Genomic DNA, 25,337 nt, shown 5'->3' with positions numbered 1-25,337 from the left:
GTGACGGGCGGGGAGGCCGTGCCTCAGTTTCCCTTGGAATGTGCATGGGGGGGCCGTGCCTCAGTTTCCCCCGGAATGTGCATGGGGGGGGCCGTGCCTCAGTTTCCCTTGGAATGTGCATGGGGGGGGGGCGTGCCTCAGTTTCCCTTGGAATGTGCATGGGGGGGAGGCGTGCCTCAGTTTCCCCGGGAATGTGCATGGGGGGGGCCGTGCCTCAGTTTCCCCTGGAATGTGCATGGGGGGGCCGTGCCTCAGTTTCCCCTGGAATGTGCATGGGGGGGGGGCCGTGCCTCAGTTTCCCCTGGAATGTGCATGGGGGGGGGGCCGTGCCTCAGTTTCCCTTGGAATGTGCATGGGGGGGGGGCCGTGCCTCAGTTTCCCCGGGAATGTGCATGGGGGGGCCGTGCCTCAGTTTCCCTTGGAATGTGCAGGGGGGGGGGCCGTGCCTCAGTTTCCCTTGGAATGTGCATGGGGGGGCCGTGCCTCAGTTTCCCCGGGAATGTGCATGGGGGGGGGGCCGTGCCTCAGTTTCCCCGGGAATGTGCATGGGGGGGGCCGTGCCTCAGTTTCCCTTGGAATGTGCATGGGGGGCCGTGCCTCAGTTTCCCCGGGAATTTGGGGATCCCGGGCCGTGCCTCAGTTTCCCCGTCCAGGTAGGCCATTAATTAATGGATTAATTAGTTAATTAGCGAAACCCCCCACCCTGGGGCCGAGTCGGGAATCAATAAATTAATAAATTAACTAATATTTGCGAACCCCCCTGGGGGCCGGGTTCGGAATTAATTAATAAATTAATAAATATGCGCGAACACCCCCGGGGCCGAGTTGGGAAATAATTAATTAATTTATCCATTAATTTGCGAACGCTCGCGCCCCCCCCCCCCGGGAATTAATTAATTAATTCACTAATTTATATTTGCGAACCGCCCCCGGGGCAATTCCGTTAATTAATTAATAAATTAATTTATATGCGATCCCCTCCCCCTCTTGCCACGGGCCGTGCCGGGAGTTCCCGGGGCAGTTCCGGTAATTAATTAATTAATTGATTAATTAATTGATTAATTAATATGCGAACCCCTCCCCCCATGGCCGTGCCGGGAGTTCCCGGGGCAGTTCCGGTAATTAATTAATTAATTATTAATTAATTGATTAATTAATATGCGAACCCCTCCCCCCGTGGCCGTGTCGGGAGTTCCCGGGGCAGTTCCGGGATTGAGCAATCAATGAGTTCATTAATTCATGCGTTAATTAATTAGCGGGGGCGGGGCCGTGACTGGAAAGGGGCGGGGACTTGCAGGAAAGGGGGCGTGGCCTATGTGTGGGCGTGGTCGGGGCGGGAAAGGGGGCGTGGCCTGCTCAGGGGGCGGGGCCTGGCAGGGATCGGACCTACCGGGGAATGGGCGTGGTTTGGTCGGGGGCGTGGCCGTGGCGGGAAAGGGGGCGTGGCCTGCTCAGGGGGCGGGGCCTGGCAGGGATCGGACCTACCGGGGAATGGGCGTGGTTTGGTCGGGGGCGTGGTCATGCCGGGAAGGGGCGTGGCCTGGTCTGGGGGCGGGGCCGGGGCCGTTCGAGAAAGCTCCGGGACCGGGACCGGGAACGGGAACCGGACCGGGAGCGGGACCGGGAACGGGACCGGGAGCGAGGTAACGGAGCGGGGACCCCGGACCCCCGAACCCCGAATTCCCGCTCCCTGAATCCCAAATCGCGAATTCCCAAATTCCCGAACCCCAAATCCCCGAATTGCCGAATCCCCGAACCCCGAATTCCGGTCCCTGAATCCCAAATCCCCGAATTCCCGGTCCCCCGAACCCCGAATTCCGGTCCCTGAATCCCAAATCCCGAATTCCCGGTCCCTGAATCCCCGAACCCCGAATTCGCGGTCCCTGAATCCCAAATCGCGAATTCCCAAATTCCCGAACCCCAAATCCCCGAATTGCCGAATCCCCGAACCCCGAATTCCGGTCCCTGAATCCCAAATCCCCGAATTCCCGGTCCCTGAATCCCAAATCCCCGAATTCCCGGTCCCCCGAACCCCGAATTCGCGGTCCCTGAATCCCAAATCGCGAATTCCCAAATTCCCGAACCCCAAATCCCCGAATTCCCGAATCCCCGAACCCCGAATTCCGGTCCCTGAATCTCTGATCCCCGAATTCCCGAACCCCCAAATCCCCGAATTCCCGAACCCTCGAACCCCGAATTCCCGAGCTCCAAACCTCCGAACCCCAAATCCCCAAATCCTAAAATCCCCGAATTCCCGAACCCCGAATTCCCGGTCCCTGAATCTCTGATCCCCGAATTCCCGAACCCCAAAATCCCCGAATTCCCGATCCCCGAATCCTCTGACCCCCAAAATCCCCGAACCCCAAACCCCCGAATCCTGAAACTTAAATTCCCAAATCCCTAAATACCCCAACCCCAAATCCCGGAATCCCGAATTCCCGAACCCCCAAATCCCAAATTCCCCATCCCAGAATCCCAAATCCCCAAAACCTGAATCGCCGGACTTCATATTCCCAAATCCCAAAACCCCAAATTCTCGACTCCCCAAATCCCTGCATCCCAAATCCCTGAACCCCCAAATCTGCAAATCCCAAATCCCCCTTTTTTCTCTTTTTCCCATTTTTTCCCCTTTTCCCCCTTTTTTTCCATTTCCCCCCTTTCCCATCCCCCCCTCAGTTTTGGGGTCCCCGGGCGTTTTTGGGGATTTTTTTGGGTTTTTTGGGGGTTTTTTGGGGGGTTTTTGGGGTGGGGGAGGGGCTGGAGCGGGCGATGCCCGGCGGGAATTTCCCACAATTCCCCGCGCGGGGCAGGAGCGGGGCCGGGATTTGGGATTTTGGGGATTTTGGGGATTTTGGGGATTTTTGGGGGCATTTAGGATTGGGGGGGGGGCGTTATTTAGGGTTTGGGGGAAATTCTTTGAGGTTTGGGATTATTTGGGATTTTGGGGTTCTTTGGGATTTGGGATTATTTGGGATTTTGGGATTATTTGGGATTTTGGGGAAGTTATTTGGGATTTGGGATGGTTTATTTAGGATTTGGGGGAAATTATTTGGGATTTGGGATACGGGAAGTTGTTTGGGATGGGTTCTTTGGGATTTGGGGTGATTTGGGATTTTGGGGGGTTCTTTGGGAGTTCTTTGGGATGCGGGATGGGGTTTTTTAGGATTTGGGGTTTTTTATTTGGGGGCGTTGTTTGGGGTTTGGGAGGTGGTTTTGGTTTATTTGGGTTTTATTTGGATTTTATTTGGACTTTATTGGGATTTTATTTGGGTTTTATTTGGGCTTTATTTGGGTTTTATTTGGGTTTTATTTGGGTTTATTTCAGTTCCTTTCCAAAGTTTAGCTTTTGTTCGAGTTTTATTTGGGTTTATTTGGGTTTTATTTGTGCTTATTTTGTTTTATTTGGGTTTATTTCACTGTATTTCCGTTGTTTTGGGTTTATTTGGGTTTATTTGGGTTTTATTTTGTTTTATTTGGGTTTATTTCAGTTCCTTTCCGTTGTTTGGGTTTATTTTGTTTTATTTGGGTTTATTTTGTTTAATTTGGGTTTATTTCAGTTCCTTTCCGTTGTTTGGGTCGGTTTCGGGTTTTTTTGGGATTTCACAATCCCGGAGCGGGCGGGGGAGGGGGGGGCGGGGCCGCTCCTTCTTTGGGTTTTTTGGGGTTTTTTTGGGGGGTGGGAGCTGCTCCTTTTTTGGGTTTTTTTTTTTTTGTTTTTTTTGGGTTTTTGGTTTTTTTTTTTTTTTTTTTTTGGGGGGGTTTTTTTGGGGGGGGGCGCTCCTTTTTTGGGTTTTTCTTTTGTTTTTTTCGGGGGGGGGCCGCCTCTTTTTTGGGGTTTTTTTGGGGGAGCCGCTCCCTTTTTTGCATTTTTTGGGGGTTTGGGGGGGTTTTTTTGGGCGGGGCTGCTCCTTTTTTGGGGTTTCTTTTTTCTTTTTCTTTGGGGGTTGCGCTCATTTTTTGGGGGGACACTCCTTTTTTTGGGTTTTTTTTTGGGGGGAGGGGGCGCTCCGCTCCTTTTTTTGGGTTTTTTTTGGTTTTTTGGGGGGGGGGGCGCTTCTTCTTTTGGGGATTTTTGGGGGGTTTTTGGGGGGGCCGCTCCTTTTTTGGGGGGGCATGGCCAGACCCCCCCGTCCCCATCCCCCCGACCCTGACCCTGTCCCCAGGCTGTGTCCCCAAATGTCCCCCAATGTCCCCAATTTCCCCAAATGTCCCCAATGTCCCCAATGTCCCCCCAAATGTCCCCGATGTCCCAAATGTCCCCAAATGTCCACAATGTCCCCAATGTCCCCAGTGTCCCCAGTGTCCCCCAATGTCCCCAATGTCCCCCAATGTCCCCCAATGTCCCCCAATGTCCCCCAATGTCCCCCCAGTGTCCCCAATGTCCCCAATGTCCCCAATGTCCCCAATCCTCCAATCCCCCAGTGTCCCCAATGTCCCCAATGTCCCCAATGTCCCCAATCCTCCAATCCCCCAGTGTCCCCAATGTCCCCAGTGTCCCCAATGTCCCCAATGTCCCCAGTGTCCCCAATGTCCCCAATGTCCCCCAATGTCCCCAATCCCCCAATCCCCCAGTGTCCCCAATGTCCCCAATGTCCCCCCAATGTCCCCAATGTCCCCAGTGTCCCCAGTGTCCCCAGTGTCCCCAAATGTCCCCAATGTCCCCAATCCCCAGTGTCCCCAATGTCCCCAGTGTCCCCACTGTCCCTGTCGCTGTCACTGCTGTCCCTGATGTCCCTGTGTCTGTCCCCAGGCCGTGTCCCCGATGATGTCCCCGATGATGTCCCCGATGATGTCCCCACTGTCCCTGTGTCTGTCCCCAGGCCGTGTCCCCAATGTCCCCGATGTCCCCGATGATGTCCCCGATGATGTCCCCACTGTCCCTGTGTCTGTCCCCAGGCCGTGTCCCCACTGTCCCCGATGATGTCCCCGATGATGTCCCCGATGATGTCCCCACTGTCCCTGTCGCTGTCGCTGCTGGCTCTCCTGGCCTGGGGGGGGGCGCAGGCGCTGCCGCCCCCCGGGGAGCTCCGAGGTGAGGGGGGACACGGGTTTAATTAATCTGGGTCACGGGTTTAATTCGGGGTCACAGGTTTAATTTGGGGTCACGGGTTTAATTCGGGGTCACAGGTTTAATTTGGGGTCACGGGTTTAATTCGGGGTCACAGGTTTAATTCGGGGTCACGGGTTTAATTCGGGGTCACAGGTTTAATTTGGGGTCACGGGTTTAATTCGGGGTCACAGGTTTAATTTGGGGTCACGGGTTTCATTTGGGGGGGTCACGGGTTTAATTTGGGGGGTCATGGGTTTAATTTGGGGGGTCACGGGTTTAATTTGGGGTCACGGGTTTAATTCAGGGTCACGGGTTTAATTTGGGGTCACCGGTTCAATTTGGGGTCACGGGTTTCATTTGGGGGGGTCACGGGGTCTCATTTTGGGAGTTTGGGGTCACGGGGTCTCTTTGCCTTAATCTCCTCCCACTTTTCCCTAATGGTTTTCCCACTTTTCCCCCGTTTTCCCCCTTGATGTCCCCCACTTTTCCCTTCTTTCCCCCCACTTTCCCCCCACTTTCCCCCCACTTTCCCCCCACTTTCCCCCAACTTTTCCCCAACTTTTCCCCCACTTTTCCCAAACTTTTCCCCCACTTTCCCCCACTTTTCCCCACTTTTCCCCACTTTTCCCCACTTTTCCCCCAACTTTTCCCCAACTTTTCCCCCACTTTCCCCCACTTTTCCCAAACTTTCCCCCACTTTCCCCCACTTTCCCCCACTTTTCCCCACTTTTCCCCACTTTCCCCCACTTTCCCCCACTTTTCCCAAACTTTTCCCCACTTTTCCCCCACTTTCCCCCCACTTTCCCCCAACTTTTCCCCAACTTTTCCCCCACTTTTCCCAAACTTTCCCCCCACTTTTCCCCCACTTTTCCCCACTTTTCCCCACTTTCCCCCACTTTTCCCCACTTTTCCCCCACTTTTCCCCAACTTTTCCCCCACTTTTCCCAAACTTTTCCCCACTTTTCCCCCACTTTTCCCCCACTTTTCCCCAACTTTTCCCCCACTTTCCCCCGAACTTTTCCCCCACTTTTCCCCCCTTTTCCCGAATTTCCCCCTTTCCCCGGCGCCCAGCGCTGTCGGCGGCGGGCAGCCGCTGGGTGGATGCGGAGCTGCAGCGGGCGCTGCAGGGCATGCGCAGGATGCAGGCGCTGCTGCAGCGCAGCGACCGCGGCCACCGGGAGCTGCAGCGATCCCTGCAGCAGGCGCAGCGCGGCAAGGAGGTGGGAATGGGATTGGGATTGGGATTGGGATTGGGATTGGGATTGGGATTGGGATTGGGATTGGGATTGGGAATGGGAATGGGAATGGGAATGGGAATGGAATGAGATCGGGAATGCAGCGCAGCGACCGCGGCCACCAGGAGCTGCAGCGATCCCTGCAGCAGGCGCAGCACGGCAAGGAGGTGGGAATGGGATTGGGAATGGGAATGGGAATGGGAATGGGAATGGGATTGGGAATGGGATTGGGAATGGGATTGGGATTGGGATTGGGATTGGGAATGGGAATGGGAATGGGAATGGGAATGGGAATGGAATGGGATTGGGATTGGGAATGGGATTGGGATTGGGATTGGGAATGGAATGAGATCGGGAATGCAGCGCAGCGACCGCGGCCACCGGGAGCTGCAGCGATCCCTGCAGCAGGCGCAGCGCGGCAAGGAGGTGGGAACGGGAACGGGATTGGGATTGGGATTGGGATTGGGAATGGGAATGGGAATGGGAATGGGATTTGGATTGGGATTGGGATTGGAATGGGATTGGGATTGGGAATGGAATGAGATCGGGAATGCAGCGCAGCGACCGCGGCCACCAGCAGCTGCAGCGATCCCTGCAGCAGGCGCAGCGTGGCAAGGAGGTGGGAATGGGAATGGGAATGGGAATGGGATTGGGAATGGGAATGGGAATGGGAATGGGAATGGGATTGGAATGGGATTGGGAATGGGAATGGGAATGGGAATGGGAATGGGAATGGGAATGGGATTGGGATTGGGATTGGGAATGGGAATGGGAATGGGAATGGGAATGGGAATGGGAATGGGATTGGGATTGGGATTGGGAATGGGAATGGGAATGGGAATGGGATTGGAATGGGATTGGGAATGGGAATGGGAATGGGAATGGGAATGGGAATGGGAATGGGAATGGGAATGGGAATGGGAACGGGATGGGAATGGGATATGGATGGGAATTGGATGGAAACGGGAATGGGGTGGGGTTGGAATGGTATGGGGGTGGGATGGGATGGGATGGGATGGGATCAGGATGGTTCAGGAATTGGATTGAGATGGGAATGGGAATGAGAGCAAGATGGGAATTGGATGGCATCAGGATAAGAATGGGATCATGTTGGGACTGGGAATGGGAATGGGAATGGGAATATGGGAATGGGATTGGGATGGGAATGGGAATGGGGATGGGATTGGGATGGGAATGGGAATGGGGATGGGAATGGGATGGACTGGGAATGGGAACGGGAATGGGGATGGGAATGGGATGGACTGGGAATGGGAATGGGAATGGGAATATGGGAATGGGAATATGGGAATGGGAATATGGGAATGGGAATGGGAATGGGAATGGGAATGGGGATGGGGATGGGAATGGGAATGGGAATATGGGAATGGGAATATGGGAATGGGAATGGGAATGGGGATGGGGATGGGGATGGGATGGGATGGGAATGGGAATGGGGTGGACTGGGAATGGGGGATGCCATCCCAGGAATGGGGGATGCTGTCCTGGAAATGGTTTGTCCTGGATCCTGGAATGTCCCAAGAGTCTGGGAGTGCTCTGCCAGGGGTCGGAGTGTTCCGGGAACAGGGAATGCTGTGCCAGGGAACAGGGAATGCTGTGCCAAGGGTTGGGTGTCCTGGGAACAGGGAATGCTGTGCCAGGATCAGGGAATGCTGTGCCAGGATCAGGGAATGCTGTGCCAAGGGTTGGGTGTCCTGGGAACAGGGAATGCTGTGCCAGGATCAGGGAATGCAGTTCCAGGATCAGGGAATGCTGTGCCAGGGATTGGATGTCCCGGGAACACGGAATGCTGTGCCAGGATCAGGGAATGCTGTGCCAAGGGTTGGGTGTCCTCGGAACAGGGAATGCTGTGCCAGGGGTCGGAGTGTTCCGGGAACACGGAATGCTGTGCCAGGATCAGGGAATGCTGTGCCAGGGAACAGGGAATGCTGTGCCAGGGGTCGGAGTGTTCCGGGAGCAGTGAATGTTATCCTGGGGATCGCTGTGTGTTGGGGCTCTGGGAATGCCATGTGGGAATTGGGGTGTCCCAGGATTCTGGGAATGCCGTACCAGGGCTTGGGGTGTCCTGGGAGTCTGGGAATGCCGTGTGGGAATTGGGGTGTCCCAGGATTCTGGGAATGCCGTACCAGGGCTTGGGGTGTCCTGGGAATGTGGGAATGCTGTGTGGGAACTGGGGTGTACCAGGACTCCGGGAATGCTGTGTGGGAATTGGGGTGTCCCAGGATTCTGGGAATGCTGCGCCAGGGCTCGGGATATCCCAGGACTCCAGGAATGCCGTACCAGGGCTTGGGATGTCCTGGGAATGTGGGAATGCTGTGTGGGAATTGGGGTGTCCCAGGACTCCGGGAATGCCGCGCTTGGGATCAGGATATCCCAGGACTCTGGGAATGCCGTGTGGGAATTGGGGTGTCCCGGGACTCCGGGAATGCCGTGCTTGGGCTCGGGATATCCCGGGACTCTGGGAATGCCGCGCTTGGCTCGGGATATCCCGGGACTCTGGGAATGCCGTGTGGGAATTGGGGTGTCCCGGGACTCCGGAAATGCCGCGCTTGGCTCGGGATATCCCGGGACTCCGGGAATGCCGCGCTTGGGCTCGGGATATCCCGGGACTCCGGGAATGTCATGCTTGGCTCGGGATATCCCGGGACTCCGGGAATGCCGCGCTTGGCTCGGGATATCCCGGGACTCCGGGAATGCCGTGTGGGAATTGGGGTGTCCCGGGACTCCGGGAATGTCATGCTTGGGATCGGGATATCCCGGGACTCCGGGAATGCCGTGCTTGGGCTCGGGATATCCCGGGACTCTGGGAATGCCGTGTGGGAATTGGGGTGTCCCGGGACTCCGGGAATGCCGTGTGGGAATTGGGGTGTCCCGGGACTCCGGGAATGTCATGCTTGGGATCGGGATATCCCGGGACTCCGGGAATGCCGTGCTTGGGCTCGGGATATCCCGGGACTCTGGGAATGCGGGCCGGCGGTGCTGAGGGCGGCGTTCCCCGCAGGAAGCAGTGCAGCTGGCGCTGCAGAAGGAGCAGGAGCTGTCGGCGCGGGGCGAGCGCTGCAACGCGTCGGCGCAGGAGCTGTGGGAGCGCTGCAAGCCCTGCCTGCGGCAGCGCTGCATGCGCCTCTACTCCCGCACCTGCCGCAGCGGCGCCGGCCTGGTGGGGCGCCAGGTGAGACAGGGAAACAATGGGGAAAGTGCCGGGAAACGGTGGGGAAACAGCGGGGAAACAATGGGGAAACAGTGGGGAAAGTGCCGGGAAAGTGCCGGGAAAGTGCTGGGAAACAGTGGGGAAACAGCCGGGAAAGTGCTGGGAAACAGTGGGGAAACAGCGGGGAAACAATGGGGAAACTGCCGGGAAATAATGGGGAAACAGCCGGGAAACAATGGGGAAACAGCGGGGAAACAATGGGGAAACTGCCGGGAAAGTGCTGGGAAACGGTGGGGAAACAGCGGGGAAACAATGGGGAAACTGCCGGGAAACAATGGGGAAACAGCTGGGAAAGTGCCGGGAAAGTGCTGGGAAACGGTGGGGAAACAGCCGGGAAACAATGGGGAAACAATGGGGAAATAATGGGGAAACAATGGGGAAACAGCCGGGAAACAATGGGCAAACTGCTGGGAAACGGTGGGGAAACAATGGGGAAAGTGCCGGGAAACAATGGGGAAACAACTGGGAAATAATGGGGAAACAGCGGGGAAACAATGGGGAAACAGCCGGGAAACAATGGGCAAACTGCTGGGAAACGGTGGGGAAACAATGGGGAAACTGCCGGGAAACAATGGGGAAACAACTGGGAAAAAATGGGGAAACAGCCGGGAAAGTGCCGGGAAACAGCGGGGAAACAATGGGGAAACTGCTGGGAAACAATGGGGAAAGAGTGGGGAAATAATGGGGAAAGAGTGGGGAAATAATGGGGAAACAGCGGGGAAACAATGGGGAAACTGCTGGGAAACAATGGGGAAACTGCCGGGAAACAATGGGGAAAGAGTGGGGAAATAATGGGGAAACAGCGGGGAAACAATGGGAAAAGAGTGGGGAATAATGGGGAAATAATAGGGAAATACTGGGGAAACAGGAAACAGCGGGGAAACAGATGGGAAATACTGGGGAAATAGTGGGGAAACAGCGGGGAAATACTGGGGAAACAGTGTGGAAAGAGTGGGGAAATACTGGGGAAACAGCGGGAAAATAGTGGAGAAATGGTGGGGAAACAACTGGGAAATAATGGGAAATAACAGGGAAATAATGAGGAAACAGCTGGGAAATAATGAGGAAAGAGTGGGGAAATAATGGGGAAACAGCTGGGAAACAACAGGGAAATACTGGGGAAACATCAGGAGACAATGGGGAAATACTGGGGAAACATCAGGAAACAATGAGGAAATACTGGGGAAACATCAGGAAACAATGGGGAAATACTGGGGAAACATCAGGAAACAATGAGGAAATACTGGGGAAGCATCAGGAAACAATGGGGAAATACTGGGGAAACATCAGGAAACAATGGGGAAATACTGGGGAAACATCAGGAAACAATGAGGAAATACTGGGGAAGCATCAGGAAACAATGGGGAAATACTGAGGAAACATCAGGAAACAATGGGGAAATACTGGGGAAACATCAGGAGACAATGGGGAAATACTGGGGAAACATCAGGAAACAATGGGGAAATACTGGGGAAACATCAGGAAACAATGGGGAAATACTGGGGAAACATCAGGAAACAATGAGGAAATAATGGAGAAACGTCAGGAAACAATGAGGAAATAATGGGAAAATAATGGGGAGACATCAGGAAATAATGGTGAAACAACAGGGAAATAAAGGGAAACACTGGGGAAACCCTGGGAAAAAGGCGGGGGTGGGGGGATTGGAGATGATCCCGTTCCCATTAGCCAGAGGGTCAGCGGCTCAGGGACACCGGGATCCCGGGAAAAGGGGATTGGGATGATCCCGATCCCACATTTGGGATGATCCCGATCCCACATTTGGGCTGATCCCGTTCCCACATTTGGGATGATCCCGTTCCCACATTTGGGATGATCCCGTTCCCACATTTGGGATGATCCCGTTCCCACATTTGGGATGATCCCGTTCCCACATTTGGGATGATCCCGTTCCCACATTTGGGCTGATCCCGATCCCACATTTGGGATGATCCCGTTCCCACATTTGGGATGATCCCGATCCCATTCCCGTTGGTGACTCCAGGCAGGTGAGGGACACCGGGATCCCGGGAAAAGCGGGAATTCAGCCTCACCCCGCTCCCGTTCCCATTAACTGGGAAACTGCCGGGGCAGGGATCCCACATCACACGGGAACACCGGGAATGGGGGATTCTGCCCTGATCCCATTCCCAGAGCTTTGGCAGCTGAGGGATCCCACAGGGATCCCAGGAGAGGGGAGATTTTGCCCTGACCCCATTCCCAGAGAATCCCCAGGTGCAGGATCCCACATGGCCCAGGGATCCCGGGTTCTGATCCCATTCCCAGAGGAGGATCTCAGGGGCAGGATCCTGGGAATGGCCGGGTTCCGATCCCATTCCCAGAGGATTTCCAGGTGCAGGATCCCACATGGCCCAGGGATCCTGGGTTCTGATCCTGTTCCCAGAGGATCTCAGGGGCAGGATCCCGGGAATGGCCGGGTTCTGATCCTGTTCCCAGAGGAGGATCTCAGGTGCAGGATCCCGGGTGCAGGGCCATGTTCCAATCCCGTTCCCAGAGAAGGATCTCAGGTGCAGGATCCTGGGAATGGCCGGGTTCTGATCCCATTCCCAGAGGATCTCAGGGGCAGGATCCCGGGAATGGCCGGGTTCTGATCCCGTTCCCAGAGGATCTCAGGGGCAGGATCCCGGGTGCAGGGCCATGTTCCGATCCCATTCCCAGAGGATCTCAGGGGCAGGATCCCAGGTGCACAGCCATGTTCTGATCCCATTCCCAGAGGAGGATCTCAGGGGCAGGATCCCGGGTGCAGGGCCATGTTCCGATCCCATTCCCAGAGGAGGATCCCAGGTGCAGGATCCCGGGTGCAGGGCCATGTTCCGATCCCATTCCCAGAGGATCTCAGGGGCAGGATCCCGGGTGCACAGCCATGTTCTGATCCCATTCCCAGAGGATCTCAGGGCCAGGATCCCGGGTGCAGGGCCATGTTCCGATCCCATTCCCAGAGGAGGATCTCAGGGGCAGGATCCTGGGTGCAGGGCCGGGTTCTGATCCCATTCCCAGAGGAGGATCTCAGGTGCAGGATCCCGGGTGCAGGGCCATGTTCCGATCCCATTCCCAGAGGATCTCAGGGGCAGGATCCCGGGTGCAGGGCCATGTTCCGATCCCATTCCCAGAGGAGGATCTCAGGGGCAGGATCCCGGGTGCAGGATCCCGGGTGCAGGGCCGGGTTCTGATCCCGTTCCCAGTGGAGGATCTCAGGGGCAGGATCCCGGGAATGGCCGGGTTCTGATCCCATTCCCAGAGGATCTCAGGGCCAGGATCCCGGGTGCAGGGCCATGTTCCGATCCCATTCCCAGAGGATCTCAGGGGCAGGATCCCGGGTGCACAGCCAGGTTCTGATCCCATTCCCAGAGGATCTCAGGGCCAGGATCCCGGGTGCAGGGCCATGTTCTGATCCCATTCCCAGAGGATCTCAGGGGCAGGATCCCGGGTGCAGGGCCATGTTCCGATCCCGTTCCCGCCGTTCCCAGCTGGAGCAGTTCCTGAACCAGTCCTCGCCCGTGTCCGTGTGGCTGGACGAGGAGCGCCTGGAGCGGCTGCGGGAGCGCGACGAGCGGCAGGAGCGGCGGCGGCAGGAGCTGGAGGAGCGCTTCGGCCTCCTGGAGGACGGCGTCCAGGACCTCTTCCAGGACAGCTCCCGGCTCCAGGCCCACCTCCATCCCCTCGTCCAGCCGCCCTTCGGCGCCGGCCGCTTCCCGCGGCGCTTCCGACGCTTCTCCGGAGCCTTCCAGCCGCTCTTCCAGGCGCCGCACGGCGGCTTCCAGCAGCTCTTCCAGCCGCTCTTCCAGCTCCTGGAGGATTCCCAGCGCTCCTGGGAGAGCCCCTGGGCAGAGCTGGGGACAGGTGGGAGCCACGGAACGGGGCCGGGGCTTGGGGTCCCAAATTTGGGTGGGATGAGGGATGGGACTCCGGAACGTCCCGGGGACTTCCGAGGATCAGCTCGGTCCTAAAGGGAATTCCCGTGGAAAGGTGGGAATCGCCAGCTCGGCTGGGATTTGGGGCTGTGGGCCCACCTCGATCCCGGCCGCTGTGGTGGGAATGGGCTTTTGTTGGGAATGCTGCGGCTGTTTGGGTTTTTTGGGAATGCTGCTGATGGTTTTGTTGGGAATGTTGGGGCTGTTTGGGTTTTCTGGGATTGCTGCTGATGGTTTTGTTGGGAATGCTGCTGGTGTTTTGGTTTTTTGGGAATGCTGCTGATGGTTTTGTTGGGAATTCTGCGGTTGTTTGGGTTTTCTTGGAATGCTGCTCATGGTTTTGTTGGGAATGCTGCGGCTGTTTGGGTTTTCTTGGAATGCTGCTCATGGTTTTGTTGGGAATGCTGCGGCTGTTTGGGTTTTCTTGGAATGCTGCTCATGGTTTTGTTGGGAATGCTGCGGCTGTTTGGGTTTTCTTGGAATGCTGCTGGTGGTTTTGTTGGGAACGCTGCTGGTGTTTGGGTTTGCTGGGAATGCTGCTGATGCTCTTGTTGGGAATGTTGCAGGTGTTTGATTTTTCTGGGAATGTTGCCAGTGGTTTTGTTGGGAATGCTGCGGCTGTTTGGGTTTTCTTGGAATGCTGCTGGTGGTTTTGTTGGGAATGTTGCAGGTGTTTGGGTTTTCTGGGAACGCTCTTGATGGTTTTCTTGGGAATGTTGGGGCTGTTTGGGTTTTCTGGGAATGTTGCCAGTGCTTTTTTTGGGAATGTTGCCGGCTTTTTGTTTTTCTGGGAACGCTGCTGATGGTTTTGTTGGGAATGCTGCTGATGGTTTCTGTTGGGAATGCTGCGGCTGTTCGGTTTTCCTGGGAATGTTGCCGGTGTTTTTGTTGGGAATGCTCCGGCTGTTTGGGATTTTTGGGGAATATTGCAGGCTTTTTTTGTGGGAATGTTGGAGGTATTTGTGGTTTTGGGGAATGTTGCTGGTGGTTTTTTTTTTTTTAAGGAATATTGCAGGTGATTTTTTCGGGAATATTGCAGACGGTTTTTTGGGATTGGTACCAATGGTTTTTTTGGCTGTTTGGTTTTTTTGGGATTGCAGCCGATGTTTTTTTGCCGTTTGTTTTTTTTGGGATGGGTACCGCTGTTCTTTGGGCGTTTGCTTTTTTCTGGGATTACAGCCGATGTTTTTTTTGGGAATGTCGCAGCCGGTGCCGTCACCGTCTGCCAGCGCAGCCCTGGTGACGGGAGGGGCCCAAATTCCAAGGAAAAATCGCCCAAATCCCAAGGAAAAAATGATTTTTTGGAGCTGCCGGGGCTGGGGGGGTTCAGGGAGCTGAGGCCGGGCCGGAATTCCCGCAGAATCCCGGAATTTCAGCAACGACAAGATGGTCTGCCGGGAGATCCGGCGGAACTCGGCCGGCTGCCTGCGGATGCGGGATGAGTGCGAGCAGTGCCGGGAGATCCTGGCCCTGGGTGAGCCGGGAATAACGGGAATAACGGGAATAACGGGAATAACGGGAACGGGGACGGGGACGGGGACGGGGACGGGAATGGGAATGGGAATGGGAATGGGAACGGGAACGGGAACGGGAACGGGAACGGGAACGGGAATGGGGATGGGAATGGGGATGGGAATGGGAATGGGGATGGGAATGGGAATGGAAAACTGGGAATGGGGATGGGAATGGGGACGGAAATAGGAAAGGGAAAATAGGAAAGGGAACAAGGATGGGAATGGGAATGGGGACGGGAATGGGAATGGGGATGGGAATAGGAAAATAGGAAAGGGAACAGGGATGGGAATGGGAATGGGGACGGGAATGGGAATGGGGATGGGAATAGGAAAATAGGAAAGGGAACAGGGATGGGAATGGCAACAGAAATGGGGATGGGAAAGGGGACGGGGACAGGGATGGGATTGGGGAAGGGGTGGGAATGGAAAACTGGGAAAGGGAATGGGGAGGGGAACTGGAACAGGGATGGGATGGAAATGGAGATGGGGATGAGGGAATGGGGAATGGGGACGGGAAAGGGGATGGAAAAGTGGGAATGGGAATGGGGATGGGGACGGGAATGGGAATGGGGATGGCAGTGGAAAACTGGGAATGGGGAATGGGGATGGGGATGGGAACGGGAATAGGGATGAGGCTGGAAAACTGGGAATGGGAGTAGGCATTGGAATGGGGATGGGAACAGGAACAGGGATGGGGGATGGACGGGAACTGGGAATGGGGATGGGATTGGGAATGGGAATAGGGATTGGAATGCGGATGGGAACGGGGACAGGGATGGGATGGGGGGGCAGAGTTTATGGTATGGGGTGGGTCTGGGGGGGTTTGGGGTGCAAGGGGTGCATTTTGGGGTCTGGGGGGATGGGATGGGATGGGATAATGGGATGGGATGGGATGGGATGGGATGGGATGGGATGGATTATGATGGGATGGGATGGGATGGGATGGATTATGATGGGATGGGATGGATTATGATGGGATGGGATGGATTATGATGGGATGGGATGGATTATGATGGGATGGGATGGGATGGATTATGATGGGATGGGATGGGATGGATTATGATGGGATGGGATGGATTATGATGGGATGGGATGGGATGGGATGGGATGGATTATGATGGGATGGATTATGATGGGATGGGATGGGATGGATTATGATGGGATGGGATGGATTATGATGGGATGGGATGGGATGGATTATGATGGGATGGGACGGGAGGGGGTGATGACCCCCCCGGGCCGCGCTGACCCCCTGGCACCCCGTCCCCGCTCCCAGACTGCGGGCAGGAGGATCCCTCGCAGCAGGAGCTGCGGGAGCAGCTGGAGGACGCGGTGCGCGTGGCCGAGCGCTTCGCGCGCCGCTACGATTCCCTGCTGCGGGAATTCCAGGAGGAGATGTTCAACACCTCCGGCCTGCTGGACCAGCTGAGCCGCCGGTTCGGCTGGGTGGCCCGCCTGGCCAACCGCTCGCTGGGCTCCGACGGCGTCCTGCAGGTCACCGCGGTGAGCCCTGCGGAGCGGGCCGGGCCACAAAGAGCCCTTTGTGCTCCCGCTGGAAGCCGGCCGGGAATTTCTGGCCGTGCCGGGCCGGGATCCAAGGCCGGGGCCCGTCCGGGGCTCGGCCGCTCGGCCCTCGGGGTGAGCTCCGTGCCCCTTCCAGGTGCTGTCCAAGGCCGCGGACCCCGCGGATCCGGCGGCGCCGGACACGGAGGTGACGGTGCAGCTCTTCGACTCGGAGCCGCTGGCGCTGACGGTGCCCGGGCACATCCCTTGGGACGATCCCAAATTCATGGAGGTCGTGGCCGAGCAGGCGCTGCAGCGCTTCAAGGAGAACGCCGTGTGAGTGCGGGGGGCTTCCCAAAAAAACACCTCCTCCCGTGGGAGGGCAGCGGGATGATCCCGGATTTTCCCTGGCTCGCAGAGAGTAGCTGGGCGATGCCGCCGCCGCCCGTCCGGATCCCCTTCCCGGGGGGAATCGCCGCCTGTCCCTGCCAGCGCTCCCCTCCCGGCCCTCCCCGCTGCCAAACGGGAAATAAAGGTAGAGTTCAGCGCCCTGCCTCTGCCTCCGGAGTTTCTGGGATAATCCTGGGGGGAAAAGGCAGGAAAAACAGCCTGGAATCCGTCGCCGTGGAATTGTGGAGTTGAGGAATTGGGATCTGCTCCCAAATCGGATCCGGCAGGAGACCCCCAGGATTGGGGAGCTGTCCCCGTCCCATGGACACGGATCCCGGTGCCAGGGCCTGTTCCATGGACGCAGATCCCGGTGCCAGGGTCCCCATGGACACGGATCCCGGTGCCAGTCCCCGTCCCTGTCCCATGGACACGGATCCCGGTGCCAGGGCCAGTCCCCGTCCCATGGACACGGATCCCGGTGCCAGGGCCAGTCCCCGTCCCATGGACACGGATCCCGGTGCCAGGGTCCCCATGGACACGGATCCCGGTGCCAGGGCCCGTCCCATGGACACGGATCCCAGTGCCAGTCCCCGTCCCTGTCCCATGGACACGGATCCCGGTGCCAGGGCCTGTCCCCGTCCCATGGACACGGATCCCGGTGCCAGGGCCTGTCCCATGGACGCAGATCCCGGTGCCAGGGTCCCCATGGACACGGATCCCGGTGCCAGTCCCCGTCCCATGGACACGGATCCCGGTGCCAGGGCCTGTCCCTGTCCCATGGACACGGATCCCGGGGCCCGTCCCTGTCCCATGGACACGGATCCCGGTGCCAGGGTCCCCATGGACACGGATCCCGGTGCCTGTCCCTGTCCCTGTCCCATGGACACGGATCCCGGTGCCAGGGCCTGTCCCTGTCCCATGGACACGGATCCCGGGGCCCGTCCCTGTCCCATGGACACGGATCCCGGTGCCAGGGTCCCCATGGACACGGATCCCGGTGCCTGTCCCTGTCCCTGTCCCATGGACACGGATCCCGGTGCCAGGGTCCCCATGGACACGGATCCCGGTGCCTGTCCCTGTCCCATGGACACGGATCCCGGTGCCAGGGCCTGTTCCATGGACACGGATCCCGGTGCCAGTCCCTGTCCCTGTCCCATGGACACGGATCCCGGTGCCAGTCCCTGTCCCATGGACACGGATCCGGTGCCAGTCCCTGTCCCATGGACACGGATCCCGGTGCCAGGGCCTGTCCCATGGACACGGATCCGGTGCCAGTCCCTGTCCCTGTCCCATGGACACGGATCCGGTGCCAGTCCCAGTCCCTGTCCCATGGACACGGATCCCGGTGCCAGTCCCTGTCCCTGTCCCATGGACACGGATCCCAGTGCCAGGGTCCCCATGGACACGGATCCCGGTGCCAGTCCCTGTCCTCGTTCCATGGACACGGATCCCGGTGCCAGGGCCTGTCCCCGTCCCATGGACACGGATCCCGGTGCCAGTCCCCGTCCCATGGACACGGATCCCGGTGCCAGTCCCTGTCCCATGGACACGGATCCCGGTGCCAGGGCCTGTCCCATGGACACGGATCCCAGTACCAGGGCCTGTCCCTGTCCCATGGACACGGATCCCGGTGCCAGGGCCTGTCCCATAGATACGGATCCCGGTGCCAGGGCTGTCCCCGTCCCATGGACACAGATCCCGGTGCCAGTCCCCATCCAATGGACACGGATCCCGGTGCCAGGGTCCCCATGGACACGGATCCCGGTGCCAGGGCCTGTCCCTGTCCCATGGACACGGATCCCGGTGCCAGGGCCTGTCCCATGGACACGGATCCCGGTGCCAGTCCCTGTCCCCATCCTATGGACACGGATCCCGGTGCCAGGGCCTGTCCCTGTCCCATGGACACGGATCCCGGTGCCAGGGCCTGTCCCATGGACACGGATCCCGGTGCCAGTCCCTGTCCCCGTCCCATGGACACGGATCCCGGTGCCAGTCCCTGTCCCCGTTCCATGGACACGGATCCCGGTGCCAGTCCCTGTCCCATGGACACGGATCCTGGTGCCAGGGTCCCCATGGACACGGATCCCGGTCCCAGGGCAGTCCCTGTCCCGTCTCATCCCTGAGAATTCCCAGATTTCCGTAGGATCCCCCCCGAGATTCCTGTGGAAGGGGCAGAGAGGTTTTATTTGGAATACAAATTTGGGCGTCTCTGTATCCAGCCCCAATCCCAAACCCAGCCCAATCCCATCCCAGTCCCCTGGGAATGGGGAGAACTGGGATGGGAGAGGGAAACTGGGATGGGAGAGGGAAACTGGGATGGGAGAGAGAGAAACTGGGATGGGAGAGAGAAACTGGGATGGGAGTGGGAACTGGAATAGGAGCTGTGACCAGCAGGAATTAGGACTGGAAGCTGGAATTTGGGGAATGGGGGGGATCATCTGTGGGAATGGGATTGGAATCGGGAATGGGGCTGGGATGTGGAATGGGGCTGGGTTTGGGAATGGGATTGGAAGCTGGAATGGGGCTGGGGTTGGGAATCTCACGTGCAAGAATGGGGCTGGAATTTGCGTGCCTCAGTTTCCCCTTCTGGCTCCCGGGCTCCAGCGGGAGCCTGGGATCGGCTGGGATCCACTGGGATCCGCTGGGATCGGCTGGGATTGGTTGGGATCCGCCGGGATCCCCGTGGGATGCGCCCGGGCAGATTTTGGGATCGCGGCGGGTTGGGAACGGCGCCACGCCGGCGCCTCCCGGGATTTCGGGGTGCGGGAGGAGCTGCACGGGGACCCCAAAGGGGCTGGAGGAGCCCAAATCCCTTCCCCGACCCCAAAAGGAGCCGGATCCCCCCAAAAGGATCCCCCCAAAAGGATCCCCCCAAAAGGGGGGGGACACCGAGGGGACCCCGAACCCCTGAGGGGTGGCAGGGCCGCTCACGGGGACACAGCCGCGACACCGCCGGGATCGGGGGGATTTTGGGGGGTTTTGGGGGGATTCTGGGGGGTTTGGGGGGATTTTGGGGGGTTTGGGGGGTTTTGGGGGGATTTTGGGGGGATTTTGTGGGGTTTTTGTGGGGATTTGGGGGGGATTTTTGTGGGATTTTGTGGGATTTTAGGGGCATTTTGGGGTGATTTTTGGGCGGATTTTGGAGGGATTTTGGGGGTATTTTGTGGATTTTGGGGGGATTTGGGGAGGATTTTAGAAGGATTTTGTGGATTTTGGGGTATTTTGGTGGTATTTTGGGGATTTGAATGGGGATTTTAGGGGGATTTTGGAGGGATTTTGGGGGAATTTTGGCTATTTTAGGGTAATTTAGGAAGATTTTGGGGATTTTGGGGGGATTTTGAGTGGATTATGGGGGGGATTTTTGGGAGGATTTTGGGAGGATTTTGTGGATTATGGGGTGATTCTAGGGGGATTTTGGTGAGATTTTGGATGGATTTTGGGGAATTGTGGGGATTTTGGGGAGATTTTCAGGATTTTGGGGGGATTTTGGGTGGATTTGGGGGATGCACTCGGCCGCTGGGTGGGTGGAGCCGGTCACGAGCGAGGCCACGCCCACACCAAGGACGCGGCCGTCAATCAAACCGAGGCCACGCCCCATTGGCCACGCCCCTTTAATGGAAGCCACGCCCATTCCTGAGATGACCACGCCCATCAAGCAATGGGGTGGGTGTGTGACCACGCCCTCTAATTTGCATAACCACGCCCTCGTCGCCCCGGCGCTGCTGGTCCCGGGAATTCTGTGCTGGGAATTCTGTCCGGGAATTCTGTCCTGGAATTCTGTCCCGGGATTTTGTCCCGGGAATTGTGTCTCAGGAATTCTGTCCCAGTGATTCCTGTCCCGGGAATTCCCATCCCGGGATTCCTGTCTCAGGAATTCCCATCCCGGTGATTCCTGTCCCGGGAATTCCCATCCCGGGATTCTGTCCCGGGAATTCCCATCCTGGTGATTCCTGTTCCGGGAATTCCCATCCCGGAAATTCCCATCCCGGGATTCTGTCTCAGGAATTCCCATCCCGGGATTCTGTCCCGGGAATTCCCATCCCGGGATTCTGTCCCGTGTCTCCGCCGTGTCCCCGCGCTCCCGGCAGGCGGCGCTGTCGGAGCGGGGCCGGGATCGCCGGGAGCCAACCCGGGATAAACCCGGGATAAACCCGGCTGGGATAAACCCGGGATAAACCCGGCTGGGACAAACCTGTCCGGGATAAACCCGGCTGGGATAAACCCGGGATAAACCCGACTGGGACAAACCTGTCCGGGATAAACCCGGCTGGGATAAACCCGGCTGGGATAAACCCGGGATAAACCCGGCTGGGATGAACCTGGCTGGGATAAACCCGGCTGGGATGAACCCGGCTGGGATAAACCCGGCTGGGATAAACGCGGCTGGGATAAACCCGGGATAAACCCGGCCGGGATTAACCCATCTGGGATAAACCCAGGATAAACCTGCCCAGGATAAACCCGCTCGGGATAAACCCGGGATAAACCCGGCTGGGATGAACCCGGGATAAACCCGGCTGGGATGAACCTGGCTGGGATAAACCCGGCTGGGATAAAGCCGGGATAAACCCGACTGGGACAAACCTGTCCAGGATAAACCCGGCTGGGATGAACCCGGCTGGGATGAACCCGGCTGGGATGAACCCGGCTGGGATAAACCCGGGATAAACCTAGCTGGGATGAACCTGGCTGGGATAAACCTGGGACAAACCCATCTGGGGTAAAGATGGGATAAACCCAGGATAAAACTGTCTGGGATAAATCTGGGATAAACCTGTTTGAGATAAACCCCTTTGAGATAAACCCGGGATAAACCTGCCTGGAATAAACCTTTCTGGGATAAACCTGGGATAAACCTGCCTGGGATAAACCTGCCTGGAATAAACCTTCCTGGGATAAACCTGGGATAACCTGTCTGAGATAAACCCGGGATAAACCTGCCTGGGATAAACCTGGGATAACCTGTCTGATATAAACCTGGGATAAACCTGCCTGGGATAAACCTGCCCAAGGTAAACCTGCCCGGGATAAACCTGCCTGGAATAATCCTTTCTGGGATTAACCTGGGATAAACCTGCCTGGAATAATCCTTTCTGGGATTAACCTGGGATAAACCTGCCTGGAATAATCCTTTCTGGGATTAACCTGGGATAAACCTGCCTGGGATAAACCTGGAATAAACCTGCCTGGGATAAACCTGGGATAAACCTGCCTGGGATAAACCCGGGATAAACCTGCCTGGGATAAACCTGCCTGGGATAAACCTTTCTGGGATAAACCTGGAATAAACCTGCCTGGGATAAACCCGGGATAAACCTGCCTGGGATAAACCCGGGATAAACCTGCCTGGGATTAACCTGGGATAAACCTGCCTGGGATAAACCTGCCTGGGATAAACCTTTCTGAGATAAACCCGGGATAAACCTGCCTGGGATAAACCTGCCTGGGATAAGCCTGGGATAAACCTTTCTTGGATAAACCTGGAATAAACCTGCCTGGGATAAACCCGGGATAAACCTGCCTGGGATAAACCTGCCTGGGATAAACCTGGGATAACCTGTCTGAGATAAACCCAGGATAAACCTGTCTGAGATAAACCTGCCCGGGATAAGCCTGGGATAAACCTGCCTGGAATAAACCTTTCTGGATTAAACCTGGGATAAACCTGCCTGGGATTAACCTGGGATAAACCTTTCTGGGATAAACCTGGGATAAACCTGCCCGGGATAATCCCAGGCAGCTCCCCCGTCCCCCTGCTGCCCCTCCCAGGCCTCCTCACAGCCGGTGGTGAAAGGATTTTCCTGCCCTTTTCCAGCCCTTTCCCAGCCCTTTCCCAGCCCTTTTCCCATCCCTTTTCCAGCCCTTTCCCAGCCCTTTCCCAGCCCTTTCCCAGCCCTTTTCCCATCCCTTTTCCAGCCCTTTCCCAGCCCTTTTCCAGCCCTTTTCCAGCCCTTTTCCAGCCCTTTTCCAGCCCTTTTCCAGCCCTTTTCCAGCCCTTTTCCAGCCCTTTTCCTGCCCTTTCCCAGCCCTTTCCCAGCCCTTTTCCTGCCCTTTCCCAGCCCTTTTCCAGCCCTTTCCCAGCCCTTTTCCCATCCCTTTTCCAGCCCTTTTCCAGCCCTTTTCCAGCCCTTTTCCAGCCCTTTTCCTGCCCTTTCCCAGCCCTTTCCCAGCCCTTTTCCTGCCCTTTCCCAGCCCTTTCCCAGCCCTTTTCCAGCCCTTTTCCCATCCCTTTTCCAGCCCTTTTCCATTCCTCCCTGGAACCATTTCCCTTCCCATTTCCAGCCCTTTTCCTTCCCATTTCCAGCCCTTTTCCATTCCTCCCTGGAACCATTTCCCTTCCCATTTCCAGCCCTTTTCCAGCCCTTTTTCTCCCCGTTTCCTTCCTTTTCCCATCTCTTTCCCCCCTTTTCCTTCCCATTTCCTTTCCCATTTCCAGCCCTTTTCTGCCCCTTTTCCATTCCTCCCTGGAACCATTTCCCTTCCTTTTTCCAGCCCTTTTCGATCCCTTTTTCTCCCCGCTTCCATCCCTTTCCCATCTCTTTTCCACCCCTTTTCCTTCCCATTTCCATCCCTTTTCCAGGCGTTTTCCATCTCTTGTCCATCCCTCCCTGGATCCCTTTCCCATCCCTTTTCCTTCCCTTTTCCAGCCGTTTTCTGCTCCTTTTCCACCCTTTTTCTATGCCTTTCCCACCCCTTTCCCATCCCTTTTCCATCTCTTTTCCGTCTCTCCCTGGATTAATTTTCCTCCCCTTTTCCATCCTTTTTCCATCCCTTTTCCTTCCCGTTTCCCATCCCTTTTCCTTCCCTTTTCCAGCCATTTTCTGCCCCATTTCCATCCTTTTTCCAGCCCTTTTCCTTCCCTTTTCCAGCCGTTTTCTGCCCCATTTCCATCCTTTTTCCAGCCCTTTCCCACCCCTTTTCCTTCCCATCTCCATCCATTTTCCACCCTTTTTCTGCCCCTTTTCCGCCCCTTTTCCCATCTCTTTCCCAGTTGTTTTCCTTCCTTTTTCCATCCCTTTCCCATCCATTTTCCTTCCCTTTCCCACCCTTTTTCCATCCCATTTCCATCCCCCCATGGATCCTTTTCCAGGCCTTTCCCATCCCTTTTCCTCCCCTTTCCCATCATTTTTCCAGCCATTTTCTGTCATTTTTCCAGCCTTTTCCCACCCTTTTTCCCATCCCTTTTCCCACCCTTTTCCCCACCCCTCCCTGGATCCATTTTTCTTCCCTTTCCCAGCCCTTCCCGTGCCTGGGGTTGGAAATTCCCAATCCAAGCGTTTGATCGGGATGGGATCGGGATGGGATTAACCCTTCCCATGCCTGGGGGGTGTTGGGCAGAATGGGGATGGGGAAAATAATCTCGGGAAAGTTATTATTATTATTATTATTATTATTATTATTATTATTATTATTATTATTATTATTATTAAAGGGGACAGAAATGTGACCCTGGGGGGACAGAATTTTTCCCAGATCCCGAGGGAATAACCCCAAATTCCAGAAGATCGGGATCCTCCTTCCCAGATCCCGAGGGAATAACCCCAAATTCCAGAAGATCGGGACCCTCCTTCCCAGATCCCGAGGGAATAACCCCAAATTCCAGAAGATCGGGACCCTCCTTTCCCAGATCCCGAGGGAATAACCCCAAATTCCAGAAGATTCAGATCCTCCTTTCCCAACCCTCACAGGAAGATCTGGAGGTGATGCCGAGATCCAACAGGATCGGAACCCTCCTTTCCCAGATCCCGAGGGAAGAACCCCAAATTCCAGGGGATTGGGATCCTTCTCTCCCAGATCATGACGGAAGAACCCCAAATTCCAGAAGATCGGGATCCTCCTTTCCCAGATCCCGATGGAATTCCTGGGGGCGATGCCAAGGTCCCAGAGTATCGGGCTCCTCCTTTCCAGATCCCAAGGGAATAACCCCAACTTCCAGAAGATTGGAAGAAGATTCCCAACCCTCACAGAGAGAACTGGAGGCGAGGCCGAGATCCCAGAGGATCGGGACCCTCCTTTCCCAGATCCCGAGGGAAGAACCCCAAACTCCAGCGGATCGGGACCCTCCTCTCCCAGATCCCGAGGGAAGAACCCCAAACTCCAGCGGATCGGGACCCTCCTTTCCCAGATCCCGATGGAATTCCTGGGTACAAATCCAAGGTCCCAGGGGATCAGGACCCTCCTTTCCCAGATCCCGATGGAATTCCTGGGTACAAATCCGAGATCCCAGGGGATCGGGACCCTCCTTTCCCAGATCCCGATGGAATTCCTGGGTACAAATCCGAGATCCCAGGGGATCGGGACCCTCCTTTCCCAGATCCCGATGGAATTCCTGGGTACAAATCTGAGATCCCAGCGGATCGGGACCTTCCCCTCCCAGATCCCGATGGAATTCCTGGGTACAAATCCAAGGTCCCAGGGGATCGGGACCCTCCCAGCCCCTGTCCCTCCCCACATCCCTCGGGAAGATCCCGGACAATCCCGAGC

The 25,337-nt window shown here is 56.7% G+C and overlaps 1 protein-coding gene across 1 annotated transcript; it reads left to right on the top strand.

Moving 5' to 3' along the window:
* The first annotated feature begins 1,542 nt into the window (after positions 1–1,542).
* CLU (clusterin) lies at positions 1,543–17,016 on the top strand. The gene is made up of 9 exons (XM_077782489.1): positions 1,543–1,643; positions 4,897–5,032; positions 6,122–6,270; positions 9,305–9,475; positions 13,003–13,375; positions 14,807–14,920; positions 16,237–16,463; positions 16,621–16,799; positions 16,882–17,016. The coding sequence occupies exons 2-9, from the start codon at positions 4,918–4,920 to the stop codon at positions 16,886–16,888; spliced, it is 1,335 nt and encodes a 444-aa protein (XP_077638615.1). The 5' UTR covers positions 1,543–1,643; positions 4,897–4,917; the 3' UTR covers positions 16,889–17,016.
* The last annotated feature ends 8,321 nt before the right edge of the window (positions 17,017–25,337 follow it).

The sequence above is a fragment of the Lonchura striata genome, chromosome 3 (genome assembly GCF_046129695.1).
Source record: "Lonchura striata isolate bLonStr1 chromosome 3, bLonStr1.mat, whole genome shotgun sequence".
NCBI lineage: Eukaryota > Metazoa > Chordata > Aves > Passeriformes > Estrildidae > Lonchura > Lonchura striata.
The sequence above is the reverse complement of the archived record's forward strand: the minus strand, read 5'-3'. Positions and strand labels throughout refer to the sequence as shown.